The sequence below is a fragment of the Dendropsophus ebraccatus genome, chromosome 2 (genome assembly GCF_027789765.1).
Source record: "Dendropsophus ebraccatus isolate aDenEbr1 chromosome 2, aDenEbr1.pat, whole genome shotgun sequence".
NCBI lineage: Eukaryota > Metazoa > Chordata > Amphibia > Anura > Hylidae > Dendropsophus > Dendropsophus ebraccatus.
The window spans coordinates 32,420,764-32,438,450 of record NC_091455.1 but is presented as its reverse complement, the minus strand read 5'-3'; the positions used below and the strand labels follow the sequence as shown (position 1 = coordinate 32,438,450).

The window sequence follows — 17,687 nt, the reverse complement described above, 5'->3', positions numbered from 1 at the left end:
AGCACCTATTGTGCTTTTACTCAGTACTTCTTTCAGAAAACGTATTAGCTAAACATTGTACGTTATCGCTTCTCGTCAATGGAGCGCACCTCCTCTGACACTATAAATCAGTGCTGACAGTATCTGACTATGTACAAACAGAGACCAGGAGGGAGGCAATACCTTGTTGTCAGTTTAGGTATAAACCTCCAGGAAGAATAACAGAATGACTGCAGAAAGGTGGGAACAAAGTCCCAGTACTGTAGTGTCATGGAGAACACTAGGACTTATTAAACAGACATGTCAGGACAGCTGACTAAAGGTGGCTATACATATTAAAGGGAAACAATCAGCCCTATCGGGCTGCTATGGTTCCCTGAACTGCAGTATACAGCTACTGCAGCAGCCGCGGTTCTTTACTGGCCTCTCTGCCTCTTGATCATCCCTCTGAGCGCGCTGACAGGCAGAGCGTGGTGACTAGATACGGGCGGGGAGACGCCCAGATGACTACTTCCCCACCGCTGCCTGTCACGCGCCCAGTGGATTAGAGTCCTTTTTTGGGTATACAGCTACTACTGCAGCCTCGGCCGGTACGTGCTCCGACTGCTGCAGGAGCTGTATACAGCAGTTCAGGGAACCATATAAGCCTGATTGGTTCCCTTTAAAGTGCGTGGTGTTACAAAAAAAACAAACAAAAAAAACTATTTACTGATGCGTTATGCTAAATAAAGCATATTTCAAATGTCCAAGTATTTCTGATAATTATTCAAGAGATATAGACTCACTAATCCCCCATGTGCCTGGTTTTTTTCATACAATGTTGCTCTTGGTTTTGACCTGCATTTGGGCATCCACTAGGCGAAGTCACTCATACTCCGTTGCAGTCTCCTGATCTGTCCCATTAGTACTGGCAATTGGTTTTCACTTCACATGAAAGCTTCATGACACAACCTGTTCAAATCTTCCATCTGTCTAGTATTACTGGAGATCTCCTGATTCCCACGGCCATCTTAAGACTTCAGCTCACATATCGGCAAGAGTATGGTGTAATTTCAAGTAACAGAGACCAAACTCACCTTCAATTTCTTCCTCGTCGCCCTCTTCATCATCATCTTCATCAGCGATGCTGTCCCCTGTTTGTACATCGTCCTCATCATCATCCTCATCCGGATTGAGGTCGTCATCATCTTCATCATCCTCATCATCTTCATCACCATCATCCTGGGCATCATCATCTCCTTCGTCTTCATCTGAATAATTGCCATCAGGGTGAATAGATACTCGATCGGGAGATATGGGCTCAAAGTAACCTTCCCTCTGTTCTCGATCATCCTCCTTTTCTCCACCTAACATAAAAAGGACATAAATAGGCAATAAATATAAATCAAAGGAAAAAAAAAAAAAAAAGACAAAATCCAAACCATTCTAAGATCTGCAATATTTTCTGCGAAAGCACATATAAAGCGAGGCACCAAGGAGAAGAGTTAGCATTGATTCGTATTTGCAGAATAAGAAGACGCCGTATTCATTTACTGCGCAAGCATAAGCCATGCATTTCACGATGTATAGAAAAGTAATAGCAGCCCATCCTTAACCACTAAATTTAAGAGCCTTTTTCATGCAGGAGAGGGCAAAGATCATACATAAAGCTAAAGATGCTATTGCCAATGAAACATCGGATGTCTACCTGCAGCTGGCATTGGCTCATCATCATCGTCATCATCATCTGGAGGTGGAGGGCCAGGTGGAGTTCTAGGCCCTCTTGGCTGCGGTCTTGGTGGACTACCATTGTACTGGTCTTCTTTGTCTTCTTCAACTAAGGGATAAAGACAAATGCAACCTAAGGAGCCCAATATGTAGCCACAAGCACGCAACGGAGAAAAGGCGGCAATAGTTATTAGCAGGCCAGAACTCCATCCGAGAGGCTAAATGTATGCAGTAAATTAGGGGCGGGAGGGTCATGTGCTTTAAAAAAAAAAAAAAAAAAAATTGATACCAGGGACCCAATAAAAGTACCTATCCCAAGAACAAGCTGGTCAGCTGTAAGTATAGAGCAGTGTTTTCCAATGTCACTCTATAGCTGCTGCAGAACTTCATCCCTCCTCATGCCCTGACAGCTGAATATTGTAGTTTTACAAAAGGTGGAGCGCCACAGTTTGGGAAACACCAGCATAGAGGGTAACCCTCAAAATATATGAAATGGTCTCTGAATTGGCTTGTAGAAAAGCTAATCACACTTACCGTGCTTGGTGTTCCTTTTCAGCCCTATCTGCTGGTGCTGAGGAGGCGGCGGCGGTGGAGGAGGGGGTGGAGGAGAGTCTCGTTCATGGCTGAGAATAACTCTGTCCACTGATCCGTACACAGCGAGGGTCAGGCAATTGTACCAACCCTTGAGCACAAGCCCATCTGTATTAACCTGACTCAAAAACACAACAGATGCAGTCAGGGGCAAAGCAAAGAGAAATATTTAGAATTAGAATAATTTCAATGGTAAAAAAAGCCACTGATGGCCGCTGTGAATCAGAACCAAACTCACAAACAGGTGCCAGGTACAGGTACCAGGATTAAAACACCCAACTATTAGCAACTTATGACTGATCCCAAAAGCCTGAGGCATGTTGGCCCTCCAGCTGTTGCAAAACTACAGTTCTCATCATGGCTGGACAGTCTAAGCTGCCCAGGAATTTCTGGGTATTGTTTCGCAACAGCTGAAAGGCCTCAATTTTGACACCCCCTGGCCTAAGGTGTTAAAGGGGTAGTGCGGCGCTCAGAAATTATTCACAGAATAACACACATTACAAAGTTATACAACTTTGTAATGTATGTTATGTCTGTGAATCGCCCCGTTCCCCGTGTCCCACCACCCCCACCCGTGTACCCGGAAGTGTGGTGCATTATACATTACCTGATCCGAGTCGCTGCCGCCCCCCCGCCGCATCACAACTGTGCTCAGCCGCGATTGGCTGAGCACAGTTATGCTCAGCCAATCGTGGCTGAGCATCGGATGACGCTGCAGAGGGCGGCCGTCATTCGGGACAGTCGGAGCTGTTCGCCGTCCGCCCGAAGAAGACGTCACTCGCTGAAGATCGGAGACGGTGTCGGCACATGACAGGTGAGTATAGCGCACCACACTTCCGGGGAACACGGGTGGGGGTGGTGGGACACGGGGAAGGGGGCCATTCACAGACATAACATACATTACAAAGTTGTAGAACTTTGTAATGTGTGTTAGTCTGTGAATAATTCTTTACCGCCGCACTACCCCTTTAATACCCCTTAAACTGGCCTAAAGTGACAACCTATAGACGCACTTCACTCCAACTATTATGTATAGCTTTTTTTTTTTTATTACCTTTGCATTCGGCCGAAAGATGATTGAACTATTCTCATCATAATCCAGGCTGGGAAGAGAAAAAAAATACGAAAAAAATTACCTATAAGCAAGCTAAATGTGTCAAAATTTCAACTTAAAGCGACTCTGTACCCACAATCTGTCCCCCCCCAAACCACTTCTACCGTCAGATAGCTGCTTTTAATCCAAGATTTGTCCTGTGGTCCATTCGGCAGGTGATGCAGTTATAGTCATAAAAAACAACTTTTAAACTGGCAGCCCCGTGCTCTTTGGCCGTGGCTTAGTTTGTATATGCATTAGGCTAACACACCCTCTCTGTCCCTCCTCCCCACCCTCTTCACCATTTTTCCTATTCCTCTGCAGTGAAAACTACACAGGTGCCTTAACAATCCAGACCATGTGCCGTGCTCACACAGTTGACGAATAGGAGGCAATCTGCCTGGAGCATTCCTAATGATGAGGAGGGCGGGGAGGAGGGACAGAGAGGTTGTGCCAGCCTAATACATACACAATCTAAGCCCCGGCCGTTGGCCACAGGGCTGCCAGATTAAAAGTTGTTTTTTTTATGACATTAACTGGCTCACCTGCCGAACGGACCCCAGGACAGATCTTGGAATAAAAGCAGCTATCCAAAGGTACAAGCGGTTGGGGGCGGGGCGGGGCGAGGCGAGGCGGGGGGGGGGTCGTCAGATTGTGGGTACAGAGTCACTTTAAAAGAAAAATCATCATACGATTTACATCCATTAAAGGGAACCAATCACGTCGAATATGCCCCTAATGATAAGAAAACTTGCTGGTACATCACCCAGCACGCTTCCCAAACATCCCCCTGTACCCTCCGTGCCCTCTTTGTTTACGCCGTAATCTTACATTTCTGAAGTCCCGCGCTGTATGGTAATTAGGTGTAAGTAGCGGTTGTGAGCCCTGTAATCACGCCCAGTGTTCCGACGTCACCCGGGGCATGTGTTCCATGTTGGCGGCGCGGCGGCGTTTTTAGCACACAGCGCAAGCACAGTACGACAGCGTCTTCTCCTGCTGTACTGTGCATGCGCAGCGTGCTAAAGATGTCACGGCGCCACTGACGTGGAACGCATGCCCCAGGTGACGTTAGCAAAACGCAGGTCTTTCAATCACGCCCCTCTGGCCGCGATTACAGCGCTCACAACCGCCCGTGACTACATACGCCCACCATGACTACTTACACCTAATTACAATACAGCGATAAGATAAGCAATAAGATTACGGGCAAACGAGGAGGGCACGGAGGGTACAGGGGGATGTTTGGGAAGTATACTGGGTGATGTACCAGCACGTTTCCTTATCATTAGGGGCATATTCGACATGATTGGTTCCCTTTAAATTGCCTTGTTCATTCTGCATTGAAGAAGAGGACAGACTGTCATTGGAAATAGCTTTAGCTTTAATATTGTGAATAGAGATGAGCTTATCACTCCCCTCTAATTGTGAACCTAAAGCTATGAAATATATTTTGTGTTTTGGCCAAAGCCCTTCTGGACAGATACAACCCACTTGGCAATGTTACTTTATTAGCATGCTCAGTGCTGTATTGTATTTTGGTCTAGATACATCTTCCTATATCAGATTACTCTGTAGCAACACACTCACACAGCAGCTGATCAAATGCATGTATATAAAGAGGTGCTGAAGTTCCCTACAGACTGGAAGGCCAGTGGGAAACAGTGAAGGGTATGCAGAGCTCCAACCAAAGCTGTGGCCCCTCAATCTTAAGATGAATGGGGGTCCAAGAGATCAGACACCCAACCCAATGAAAGTGATGGCATATCTTAGTGATTTAGCACATGGGAATGCCCCTTTAACTTATTTATTATACAGTGGTACCTCGGTTCTCAAACTGCTTGGAACTCAAACTGCATTTTCAAGGAAAGTTTGCTTTGGTTCTCAAACACTTTTCAGGTGCCCTATTCTTGAAGTACTCAGTATCTGAGTGGTTTTGCGAGCGTGGATGGTGAGTTGTACCTGGTGAGTTTAGCACTGGTGAAGCTTCACATACAGTACAGTGCTGTATAAGACTGCTGGAGTGCATATACAGTACAGTAGTAGTACAGTCAGTGCCCCACCATCTCCCATCCATTATAGTGCTGGGGTGGGTGCACTATACAGTAAAGGATGAGTGAGGAGTTAGTGACTACTGTACTATAATTGCTGGTTTTGTTGAATGTTTCTTATGTATAATGTACTGTACAGTATATAGTGCTGCTCTGTACTGTACAGTATAGTGCTGTCCTGTACTATAGAGATTACACTGGGCACTATACCATGTAATATATGGGTACTGTAGGTAATTATTGGTGGGTGCTGGAACCAATTAAAGGGGTTATTCAGCGCTACAAAAACATGGCCACTTTTCCCCCTACTGTTGTCTCTAGTTCAGGTGCAGTTTGGAACTGAGTTTCAAAACCCGACCCAAACTGGAGACAACAGTAGGGGAAAGTGGCCATGTTTTTGTAGCGCTGGATGACCCCTTTAAACACATTTACATTATTCCCTAAGGGAAGACACTGCTCAGTTCTCCCGGCTTTCAAACTGCCTTCCAGAACCAATTAAGTTCGAGAACCAAGGTACCACTGTATATATAATTTCGACACCTACGTGCATTAAAAGAACATTTCAAGACAAAACAGATGTTGTCAGTACAAACCTCCCCAGTCTGTCAAAAACAGTGGCACTTTGTTTGTTGACATTGTTGAAGAACAGATCCAGGTGAAATGTATGCGGCGAGGTCTCACTGCAAGAGAGAATAAACTCATGTAAGGCTGGGTCCACACTACATTTTTGCAATCCGTTCTTTTCATCCCTTTTTGCAAAAAAATGGATGCATTTGTGTGCATCTGTTTTGATCCGTTTTTCCACTGACTTATTATTTAAAAAAAAAAAAAAAAAATGTATCAAAACGCATCAGTCAGACGTATCTGACCTTATTTTTGTGCACGTTAAAAAAAAAAACGGATGCGTTTTGATCCTTTTTTCATAATAAAAGTCAATGGAAAAACTGATCAAAACGAATGCACACAAATGCATGTGTTTTTCCATTCGTTTTTCTTTTTTTCCACAAAATGGATGAAAAAAAAAGCCGGACTGCAAAAGCATAGTGTGGACCGAGCCTCAATCCGGATGCTCGGCAACAGAACATATCATATGGTTATTATATTGCGGATGGTTCAGAGGAGTGATCTCCAACCCAGGGCTCTTTCTTTTTGCTGTCAGTGAATGAGAACTGCCCGAAAAACTGCCCAAACCAAAGGTGTCTTCCCACTGAGTATTATAGCCAGTCTAAGCAATCCACTGTGAACTCATAACCACACGAAGCAGACTTGCGTCATAATTTTTTGCAATTTTCCCATTTGTCTGAATAGGGTTTCCAATAAATTGGAGGGAAAAAGGGCAGAAAAAACAAGTACAATGCAATTATATTGTACAGAAAGGAAAATTAAAGAAGCACTCCTTAATTTTTTTTTCTATTTGTCCCCGCGCTGGTGTGTATACGCACCAGCGATGATGGGTGTCCCGTGGCGCCATTTAAATCGCTGCTCTTCTGATCCCACTTCTGTCCCCATGTCAATTGAAGGCTGGAAGTCACGCTCTCCCAAAGAGCATTGGAGAGCATGACTTCCGCCCTTCAACCGACATGAAGACAGAAGATCTGTGACGTGAACATTGCTAAAAAAAAATAAATTTGGGAGTGCTTCTTTAAAGTGTCACTGTCATTTTTTTTTTTTTTTTTGCACAAATCAATAGTACAGGCGATTTTAAGAAACTTTGTAATTGGGTTTATTAGTCAGTTTGACGCTCTCCCTCCCCCATCTTCATGGTTCTCTATGGAGAGGGGGTGAAGGGAGATGAGGCACCAAAACAGGACAACAAAGAGTTAATTTACAGCTACATCTCTCTTGTCTTAAGTCAGCACCGACCTCTAAATACCGGCTTTCACACAGGTCCTGCTGTGTAATCCTTTGCTCCCAACTAATCTTCCTCCTCCCCTCTCCATAGGTTACACAGTCGAGACTTCCAGATAATGAGCAGTGAATAAGAGAGGGGGGGGGGACCTGGGGAAAGTCTTTTTAAATGCAGATAATGGCATATTTGCCTAATAAACTCAATTACAAAGTTTCTTAAAATCATCTGTACTATTGATTTCTGCCAAAAAATTTAAACAGTGACACTTTAAAGTGACTGTACCACCAGGCCCAGGCTGAAGCACTGGAGGCGGCCGACCCACCCCTAGTGGGAAGAAACCCCGGCCCCTCCATGACGTGACTCCATTAGAATGAATGGAACCCTATCATAGAGGGGCGGGGGTTTCCTCCCACTAAGGGTGGGTCGGCCCGCCTCCAGTGCTTCAGCCTGGGCCTGGTGGTACAGTCACTTACAGCTACATGTGATCTGTCAGATGGTTTCCTGATAAATCCATAGAAAACTCCGGGGGTTCTGAATGGGACCTCACGTGTCACAATGTAGTGATGAGAAGTTACTCACCCATACGCCCGGCTGTCAGGTAAGTTGTTGTGCGCTCGGACGCCCGGCGGGATGACCCGTACTTCATTGATGTACACAACGCATGGAAATCGGACCACGTCTACATTGCTTCCTTGCTGCAAACGCAACAGAGTAAACGAGGGGTTAAATGTGGGTTCATAGGAACATCTTCATACAGGACGCTATATACACACACATATATATATATATATATATATATATATATATATATATATTATGTATAGCATTGCATGCACTAGATCAGGGGTAAGGAAGGTTGGTTCTCCAGCTGTTGCAAAACTACAACTCCCATCATGCCTGGACAGCCAAAGCTTTAGCTTTGGCTGTCCAGGCATGATGGGAGTTGTAGTTTTGCAACAGCCGGAGAGCCAAGGTTCCCCATCCCTGATCTAGTGCATGCAATGAGAACAAATACCGGTGCAGAAACCGGACTGATGTGAATAAGACCCAGCGGGACCCGGAGGTGAAGGCCTCCCTGAGCCGGCTCCTAGGCCTCAGCCCGACATGCCCGCCCGGTATACAGCGACCACTACCACCCTGCCACCCGAGCCCCACACCGGGACACTAGTGATACATGCCGACCACATGACTAACACCACAGCTTCTCTCACCTCAGTGTTCTGGTGCTTGAAAGTGTCTAAAAACAAGAGCTCCATTGCGGACTCACCCGCCATGTTTGGTGTGGGCGGGAAAGTAAGGGAGGCGGGACTTCCGCTCGCTGACAGGCGCGGCCTAGTGAGCGACGCGCGATGGGCCAATGACGCTCTAGGGTGTGCTGCCGCCCCGCCCACCTGAGGAGTGTCGCCAGTTAGGCGCGCCGCCATTAGGATGGTTGGTTACCAGGGAAATACAGCAACCAGGGATAGGGAACCGTTGGCCCTCCAGCTGCTGCAAAACCGCTTTGCCTGTCCGGGCATGATGGGAATTGTAGTTTTTCAACAGTTGGAGGGTCAAAAGTTACCCTGTCCCTGCTTAGGCCATATCACACATGTACATTTGGCAACAAAGGGCGATGAATATGTGGTAATGTGCATCATAACAATAAGCATATATGGCAGCAGGACAGAAACCCTTACACACTGAATATGAACCGAACCCCATGGATTTTAAAGGAGTTTTCCCATGTGGATATTTATGTGTGATAGACACCAAGATCCCAGACAGTGGCCAATTCAGATGATGCGGCCGCCATTTATTAAAGGGGTCGGTCACCTTATAGCTGTGTCATATACTGGTATACAGTCCCGCTCCTCCAATATGCAGCTTTGTTCCCCCACTGTACTGTGAAATGGGGCTCATGTCCTTGGGCCTATGAGTATACTATGTCACCCTGCCTCCTCCAATGTACCTGTACTTGCCTCCTGAGGTTGGGATTGGAGTTATCTCAAATCCTGGCCACTGCAAGATTGTGTCAGCTGTATAAAACAGCCAGCACTCACCATATGTGAAAGCTGCTGAGTCGGTACCCACCCACATCAAGGAATGAGATAAGGGTTAGGTACTTCCTTAAAGGAGAAGTCTAGCGAAAATTTTTCTTGAAGTATTGTATTGCCCCCCAAAAGTTATACAAATCCCCAATATACACTTATTATGGGAAATGGACATAAAGTGCTTTTTCCCTGCACTTACTACTGCATCAAGGCTTCACTTCACTTCCTCTCCAGCAGCCACAGCCCGCACAGGGCGGCGGGGTAGAGGGGCACCATCTATAAGGGAGGGGGGAAAGGGGGACCATCTATAAAGGGAGGGGGGAGAGGGGGACCATCTATAAGGGAGGGGGGAAAGGGGGACTATCTATAAGGGAGAGGAGGACCATCTATAAGGGGGGAAAGGAGGACCAGCTATAAGGGGGGGGGAAGAGGGGGACCATCTATAAAGGGAGGGGGGAGAGGGGGACCATCTATAAAGGGAGGGGGACCATCTATGAGGGAGGGGGGAGAGGGGGACCATCTATAAGGGGGAAAAGGAGGACCAGCTATAAGGGGGGAGAGGGAAGAGGGGGACCAGCTATAAGGGGGAAAGAGGGGGACCAGCTATAAGGGGGGAAAGAGGGGGACCAGCTATAGAGGGGGACCAGCTAGAAAGAGGGAAAGAGGGGGACCATCTATAAGGGGGGAAGAGGGGGACCATCTATAAGGGGGGAAAGAGGGGGACCATCTATAAGGGGGGAAAGAGGGGGACCATCTATAAGGGGGGAAAGAGGGGGACCATCTATAAAGGGGGACTATCTCCTATAGGATTAGCACCCTCCTCTCCTGACATCCTCTGTGCTGCTCGGACCTCTCCTATAAGATCAGCACCCTCTTCTCCTGACATCCTCTGTGCTGCTTGGACCTCTCCTATAAGATCAGCACCCTCCTCTCCTGACATCCTCTGTGCTGCTGTGACCTTGGGGGGGCAACATCAGGGGACCAGGTGAGGTGGCGATATGTTCATTGGGGGCAGTGGAGGTGGGGTGGGCAATGCTTACTGGGGGTAGCAGCAAGGGACCAAACATTATGTTTATTGGGGCCAGCAGGGAGGGGAGGCAGGCAGGCAGTGTTTATTGGGGACAGTGGGGGGGGGGGGACGCAGTAGCAGATTATAATGTGGGCGAATTGACTGGGGGGGGGGGGCAGGTTGGGTGGACAGCCCGGGGCCCAGGGTACATTTAATCCGCCACTGCCCGATATGCATATTGAAAAATGGTGCAGACTACGGAAAGCGGGTGGCGGTTTAAAAAATGGACCGCACCACCAACTCTGTTTTGTGCAGCTGATCCAGAGATCTCCTCCTGAATAACCTGGACAATAAGTAGTCCTCTCCATTATGTGCATGAGCCCAGTAGTCCTGGATATTTATGAGAAGTAGAAAACTCCACCCACCAGCTGCTGATTGGAAATTATCTACCAGCAGCTGAAGGAGGGGGGGGGTTCTGTTGGGGCAGAAATCATATTCTCCGGCATATTAGGAGAACAGCTGAACAACATGATGTCAGTAATACACAAATCTGTTCAGCATATCTGGCACTAGTATATGCTGCCCTCATTTAATGTGACATAATCCTAGTGACAGATTCCCTTTAAGCAGATTGACTCCTCCTCTTAGGCTCCTGTGGCACACAAAAAGAGCGAGTTTTATAGCTCATAGAATCACCACCTTGGGCAGCACTGATGTGTAATTTACACATTCACTATTGTGTGCAGGAGCTCATTTGGTCAAAATGAAATATATTGGGCCTTGTTGGGGTTAAGAATGTTACCACAACTAAGAGTGGATCCAAAATACAAGGAAAAAAAAAATACTGAACAGTTACTATGTTAGAGCATAGCCTATATAGATCTAGCCTGCCAGTGCTGTGATATGTGCACAATAGGGACATCTAGTGTTCAGATCATGTACTGCAGCACAGGTAATCCATTGCTTTATATGCTGATATGATTTGGCTGCTACTAAGAATTTATTCATTATTAATTTATCGATAATACCTTATGGACATAATTTTTTTTATTTCCATACTGTAAAAGTATATTCACACATGCTGTATATACTGTAAATTTTGAGGTGTAAATTCTATTCTTTGTTTAATTATTTAATCATATTGATTTACACAGCAAGATATCTCCAGTATACACTCATATCTAAGGGTATGTTAACATATACTATAGATACTGCAGATTGTGATTTTAATTGACTAAACAGGATAAAATTTGCAGCATAAGATCCACAGCAAAAAAAATGTGTAGCGTATATAGTACACGTGGACATATCCTATAGGTTCTACTTCTAATTTATTTTATTTTTTTCATTCTTTGGAAATGTGCTGGTTTTATTTTCAAGATTAAAAAAACATCTGTGTAGAAATGTGGTGTGAACACTATTATAAGGTCACACAATCTAAAATAGCTTCAAAAACAGCCATTTTTATTTCATTCTTCTGAATTGAATGTGCGATCAAAATAAAATGTAATGCGTTCAGGCGAGTGGGGTGTCTATATTTTCCAGGACTCTTTAGGGCAGCATCCAACTTCTCCAGCTGCGGGGAGTCAAGTAGCGAACGTTCAGCTTCTCCGCTCAATACTAACCACCGCCTCTTTTTCTGACACAGATAGCATTTTTCCAAGTATAAGATATGGTGGAGCCCATTCTGGTTTTTAGGGTAATATCCTGTTATTTTTAATTTTTTATTGTTATGGATAGTGGTCATACTAGGGTTGGTTTTCAGGACCTAGTGCTAAAGAACCTGTGCATGTTGGGTAGTTTGGCACACTGCACTTCCAGTAGGCAAGACTTAAAGCGACTCTGTACCCACAATCTGACCCCCCCAAACCGCTTGTACCATCAGATAGCTGCTTTTAATCCAAGATCTGTCCTGGGGTCCGTTCGGCAGGTGATGCAGTTATTGTCCTAAAAAACAACTTTTAAACTTGCAGCCCGTGCCCAACGGCCGGGGCTTAGAGAATCTGTGCCCTAACTTTGCACCGGCCCTCTGTCCCTCCTCCCCACCCTCTTCATCATTAGGAATGCCCCTAGAACATTTTTTCTACGCTCAACATTTGCACAGGTGTCTTAACGATCCAGCCCATGTGCCGTGCTGACACAGCTGAGGAATAGGAGACAATCTGCGTGGAGCATTCCCAATAATGAGGAGGGCGGGGAGGAGGGACAGAGAGGTGGTGCCAGCCTAATGCATAGACATTCCGGCCGTTGGGCACAGGGCTGCAAATTTAAAAGTAGTTTTTTAGGACAATAACTGCATCACCTGCCAAACGGACCCCAGGACAGATCTTGGATTAAAAGCAGCTACCCGAAGGGACAAGTGGTTTGGGGGGGTCAGATTGTGGGTACAGAGTCACTTTAAAGGGAAGCGGTCAGCCAGTTGACCAGGGCATAACCCACCCGCTCTGGATGCCGGTCCTGTTGGTAATGAGCAGAGATGAGTTTGATGTTCATAGGAAATCACTGCACAATGATTACCAGCAGGAGAGGGTAAGTATCCAGGGGTAGGGTGGGTTCTGCCCTGGTCTTCTGACTGACAGGTTCCCTTTAATTTCTATTACACGGTGTGATTAGAGACTTGAGCATTTAAAGGTGTACTCCAGACGGGGGTCTTTTTTAATATATGCCCTGGGTAAGGTCGGCTGGACGGGCCTGCAACATCTCAGTCCCAGGACCTGGAAGTGGCTGAACATTGGGACATATCAGTAAGATACCCAAGGAGCGCACTTTATTATTTTCAGACGACCAATCCCTAGGCATATATTTAAAAAAGGCCCTTGTCTGGAGTACTCCTTTAACCAGGTGATTTTGCAGAGGGGAGGGTGTCCTACGGAAAGAGATGGAAACACTACTGAAATGGATTGGGAAGAGCAGAATGATCGTTCTGCTGTCAGTTATTGAAGAAGATATAGTGGAATAGTGGTACTGGTATAGTGTATGTCAGATGGTGTCACACAGGGAGATTACTAGTCCTAAAAAGGACTTTGGGGTTTTTATAGGCTACCGGCCTGCCTACACACTTACACTATTCCCTACACTAACGCTGTCCCTCCTCCAGCATCTTTCTCTGCCTGTTAAATGATTGCAACTGAGCCGAGCATCAGGTGATATAGACCCAGGTCACCTAATGCGACCGTCCAATCTCTTCTAGGCCAGTAGCCAATGTGGCCATGGCATAACAGGCCAGACCATCCCTGCATGTTTATTGGCTAATTAAAGCATTACAAGGTGCTGGGTCCAGCATCAGGCAGTGTTAAGCAGCCCGATGCTCGATCTATCACTATGCTGGATATTGTATGCTCGCTGTACACTAGTCATTGCCTTGTGAAGCAGACAGGAAGAGATAAGAGAATAAGCCTGACTACCAGGAAAGACTGTAGACACTCTAAGGGCCCTATTTCACCGGACGATTATCGTTCAGATTATCGTTAAATCGTTCGAATTTAAACAATAATCGTTCGTTTGAATAGCAGTTAACGATTAACGACCGAACGAGAAATCGTTGATCGCTTTATAAGACCTGGACCTATTTTTATCGTTGCTCGTTCGCAAAACGTAGCAAATCGTTCGCATTGAATAAGACTTCGTTCGGTCGTTCGCAGTGGATAGGAACGCAAAAGAAATAGCAAAGAAAAAACTATTGCAAATACGATCATAAGTAACGATTACCGTTCCATGGAAATGAGTGAACGTTTCCAGGTATTTCGCAATAGCGGTCATTTGAGATCGTTAATTGTTAACGATTATGCGAACTATAATCGTCCGGTGGAATAGGGCCCTTAGCAGGAGCAGAGACTGTGTGCTGCATGGGTGAGCGGGCTACCCATGGGTGTGCTGAAGAAAAAAATGCCAATGTAGCAGAGCCAAAGAAAGAGACTGGGCATGAGAGAGGCTGCGTACTGTAAACTAGTAGTATTTTGATCTTTTTTTTTAATTTTTTACCAAAAGCAGGAATGGAGGGCGACCTGCATGGGTTTTCCACTATCTTGATTCCTTTGTGTACGTATATAATGCACTCCTAATGCAGTCCACATTTCCCATGATGCCTTTGGCCAGGCAGAGACATAGAAGTAGGGACTCATCACTGCTTTGAGTCCTAGTTAAGTGATAGATCAGTGACATAGAATTTCTCCTAACTCACACTATGGAGTATAATATGAGATGCAACTTCAGCCCGTCCACATGGGGTATTAATCTACCTATAATCCTAAAAGGAGGAGGTGAGAACAATGTGAATTTGCATCTCATAGGACACAGAAGAGAATCTGCTTACTGTAAAATTAAAGGGGGGGGGGGGGGGGTTATTAAACATGGTGTAAAGTGAAACTGGCTCAGTTGCCCCTAGCAACCAGATTCCACCTTTCATTCCTCATAGACTCTTTGGAAAATGAAAGGTGGAATCTGATTGGTTGCTAGGGGCAACTGAGCCAGTTTCACTTTACACCATGTTTGATAAATCTTCTCCAAAGTGTCAGGGAAGTTATACTGTATAAAGCAGCATAGTCATTGTCCTAACCTACTATATTACTGCTCTTATGGTCTCTTTAGGCCAGGAATGATCTCTATAGCAGCACACTGTACATGTATACAAGGAGCTTGATGGGGGGATATCTTATAGGCGAGGATGTAATTTTGCAGTTCCTAAGTCTGCCACAAAGGAGAGACTGACATACTCTCTCTACAGATTAGCCCATGTAATTTACTGGTAGACAGACTGGGGTTCACAAGACCTGGTGCAGACATGAAACGTATGGATGCAGCTGAGCTGGGTAGAATGAGATGGCACTGCAGGAATACTGGTCGTATAGAGTAAGGTTGCATTCCCACGTTCCGTGATCCTGACGGATCACGGACGTAGAATGCATGTATTGGAGTCCCCCCGCGCCCGGACAGCATCTGTAATTAGATGCTGGGAGCGGGGGAGACTGTATTCATAAGCGCCGCAGTGTAATGAATCAGCCGCACGGTGCTGTTACTACAGCGCGGCGCTTATGAATACAGTCTCCCCTGCTCCCAGCATCTAATTACAGATGCTGTCCGGGCGCGGGGGGACTCCGGTACATGCATTCCACGTCCGTGATCCGTTAGGATCACGAAACGTGGGAATGCAGCCTAATAAGGGTAAAACATCCAGAACCTTCTTTTAAGATTTAGGCTATGTTCACACACTGTACAAACAAAGGCCATTCCGCCGTGAACGGCCATTGGTAGCATTAAACAATGGCCATTGTTTGTACAGTGTGTGAACATAGCCTCAAAAGGGGTAGGTGACATACTACAATTATAATTATCCACAAGTGCTGGGACAAAAAAAATTCTTTCAAATCAAGTGGTTCCAGAGATTTACTTCCATTAAAAAAAAATCTCCAGTCTCCCAGTACTTATCAGCTGCTGTATGTCCTGCAGGAAGTGGTGTGTTCTTTCCAGTCAGACAGTATTCTCTGCTGCCACCTCTGTCCATGTCAGGAAGTGTCCAGAGCAGCAGCAAATCCTCATAGAAAACCTTTTTCTGCTCTCCAGACTGGATAGAATACACCACTTCCTGCAGGACATATAGCAGCTGATAAGTACCAGAAGAAACTTTCTGGAATTTTTTTTATAGGTTTTTTTTTTTTACTTTTTCCCTATTGACTTCAAAAGGGAAGACATGAAACGTGGATTTTGTAGTGAAGAAGCAACAATATGTATGACTACAGAGTTTTGCAACTTCCATTTTTCAGTTTCCATATTTCTCTGCAATGTGCTGTGGATCTGCCATGTCTCCACCAGTTTCCGGCTATCCTTATGAATCTATGTAACCTCAGCTTGTTAGCAGAGATGTGATAATGTAAGACTGTATGTCTGCGGTTCTCTGCCTTCCTGTTCTCATACAGCGATTATCCACAGGCTTATCTCTAATATCCATGACATCTGCTTGTAAGTCCAAGCTAACCTGAAGTTTAGAGGTTACAATCCTCCCCAAGGTCATTGGCCGTCTGATAGGTCTATGGTGAGCATACAGCGTTAGGTGCTCCTTAATGTGCAGAGACTCATGGGTTACATTCAGCATTTCTATCCGCTTTACCTATTCTATAAGAGTAATAGTAGATGTGGAAATAAAGGAGCAGAACCAGTTCTTACAATCCCCTAGAGATGCCCCTGGGTATATATGTCTGGGTCACACTGCGCTTTGTTTACATTTCATTTTCTTGTATATATTAATATGGCCAACATAAGAGACCAATACAGGGTCCTTATTACACAGAGGGACATTTATTAAGGCTGGTATACTGCGAACATGCGTAAAACATGATAAATCAGGTGCGAGGAGGCCATGGCCCAATCAGGCGAGCAGGGATATGGCAGGTGTACATCAGGTGCGCAACTTTAGTAAATATCCGCCTTAAAGGGGATGTACCACCAGGTACATCCTCTTTAATCTTAACCCACGAATCGAATGGCGCCGTGACGGCGCCGTTCGATCCGTGGGTTCAGATTAAAGAGGATGTACCTGGTGGTAAATCCTCTTCAATGCTCATATCTTTCATGGCTCAACTGAACCATGCCATAATCACTATAGAACCCTGCTGTTCACTAGTTGAAACATGGGAAATCGAAGAATTATTACAGCCCCCAGAATGCACTGTTCTTCCTCACAGTCCTCCCACCCAGCATACTCCCTTACCACTGCACTTCTGGTAGTTTCCCAAAAGCTGGCGTAGAACATCTCATTTAATGTGCCAATAAAGAGATATATATGTATATGACAGGGAGATGGCGATAGAAGCTGTAGGGGAGGGTCAGAGTTGGTGACATCAGTCAGAGGATGGGGCTTGAGCAGTTGCTCAGTACAATTCCCAAAATGCATTGCTTTCCCTCAGATTTTCGCAGTCCTCCCCCAGTTCCCCAGCCAGAGCTGCTGCAGAACATCAGTACACAACAGACTATTGCCCATTAGTTAGTAGATCAGTGTATATTTCCTGGCAGCTCCTCTGGCTGAGGCATTGTGCAGCATGCTCTAAACACATCTTATTCTAATAAGGTATGGGGTTTCAATAAGTCACACCTACTGAAAGGTGAGTTGTCTTAGGACAGTGATGGCTAACCTTGACACTCAAGCTGTTGCAAAACTACAACTCCCATCATGCCTGGGCAGCCAAAGCCATATCTTTGGTCGTTCAGGCATGATGGGTATTAGGAGGAGCGCCACATTGAAAATGATTACACACCTTATATGAGTGCAGCATAGTCCTGTATTAGAGAATAGTGTAGAGATTCCTGTGTATGCCTTGTGCTCACCTGTTTTAGGTGATGTGGCAGGGGTGGGGTTTCCAGCCATAATGATTTCTATTTCCACACTGAA

The 17,687-nt window shown here is 45.6% G+C and overlaps 1 protein-coding gene across 1 annotated transcript in view; it reads right to left on the bottom strand.

Moving 5' to 3' along the window:
- The window catches only part of VIRMA (vir like m6A methyltransferase associated), a 31,361-nt gene extending 22,801 nt beyond the window's left edge, over positions 1 to 8,560 (bottom strand). The window contains exons 1-7 of the mRNA XM_069957289.1: positions 8,479 to 8,560; positions 7,847 to 7,962; positions 6,012 to 6,098; positions 3,332 to 3,380; positions 2,221 to 2,395; positions 1,667 to 1,795; positions 1,056 to 1,325 (exon numbers count right to left, since the gene is read on the bottom strand). Of these exons, the coding sequence (XP_069813390.1) occupies positions 1,056 to 1,325; positions 1,667 to 1,795; positions 2,221 to 2,395; positions 3,332 to 3,380; positions 6,012 to 6,098; positions 7,847 to 7,962; positions 8,479 to 8,541 (889 nt within the window). The 5' untranslated portion in view covers positions 8,542 to 8,560. The remainder of the gene's footprint in view (positions 1 to 1,055; positions 1,326 to 1,666; positions 1,796 to 2,220; positions 2,396 to 3,331; positions 3,381 to 6,011; positions 6,099 to 7,846; positions 7,963 to 8,478) is intronic.
- Positions 8,561 to 17,687: the final 9,127 nt, after the last annotated feature.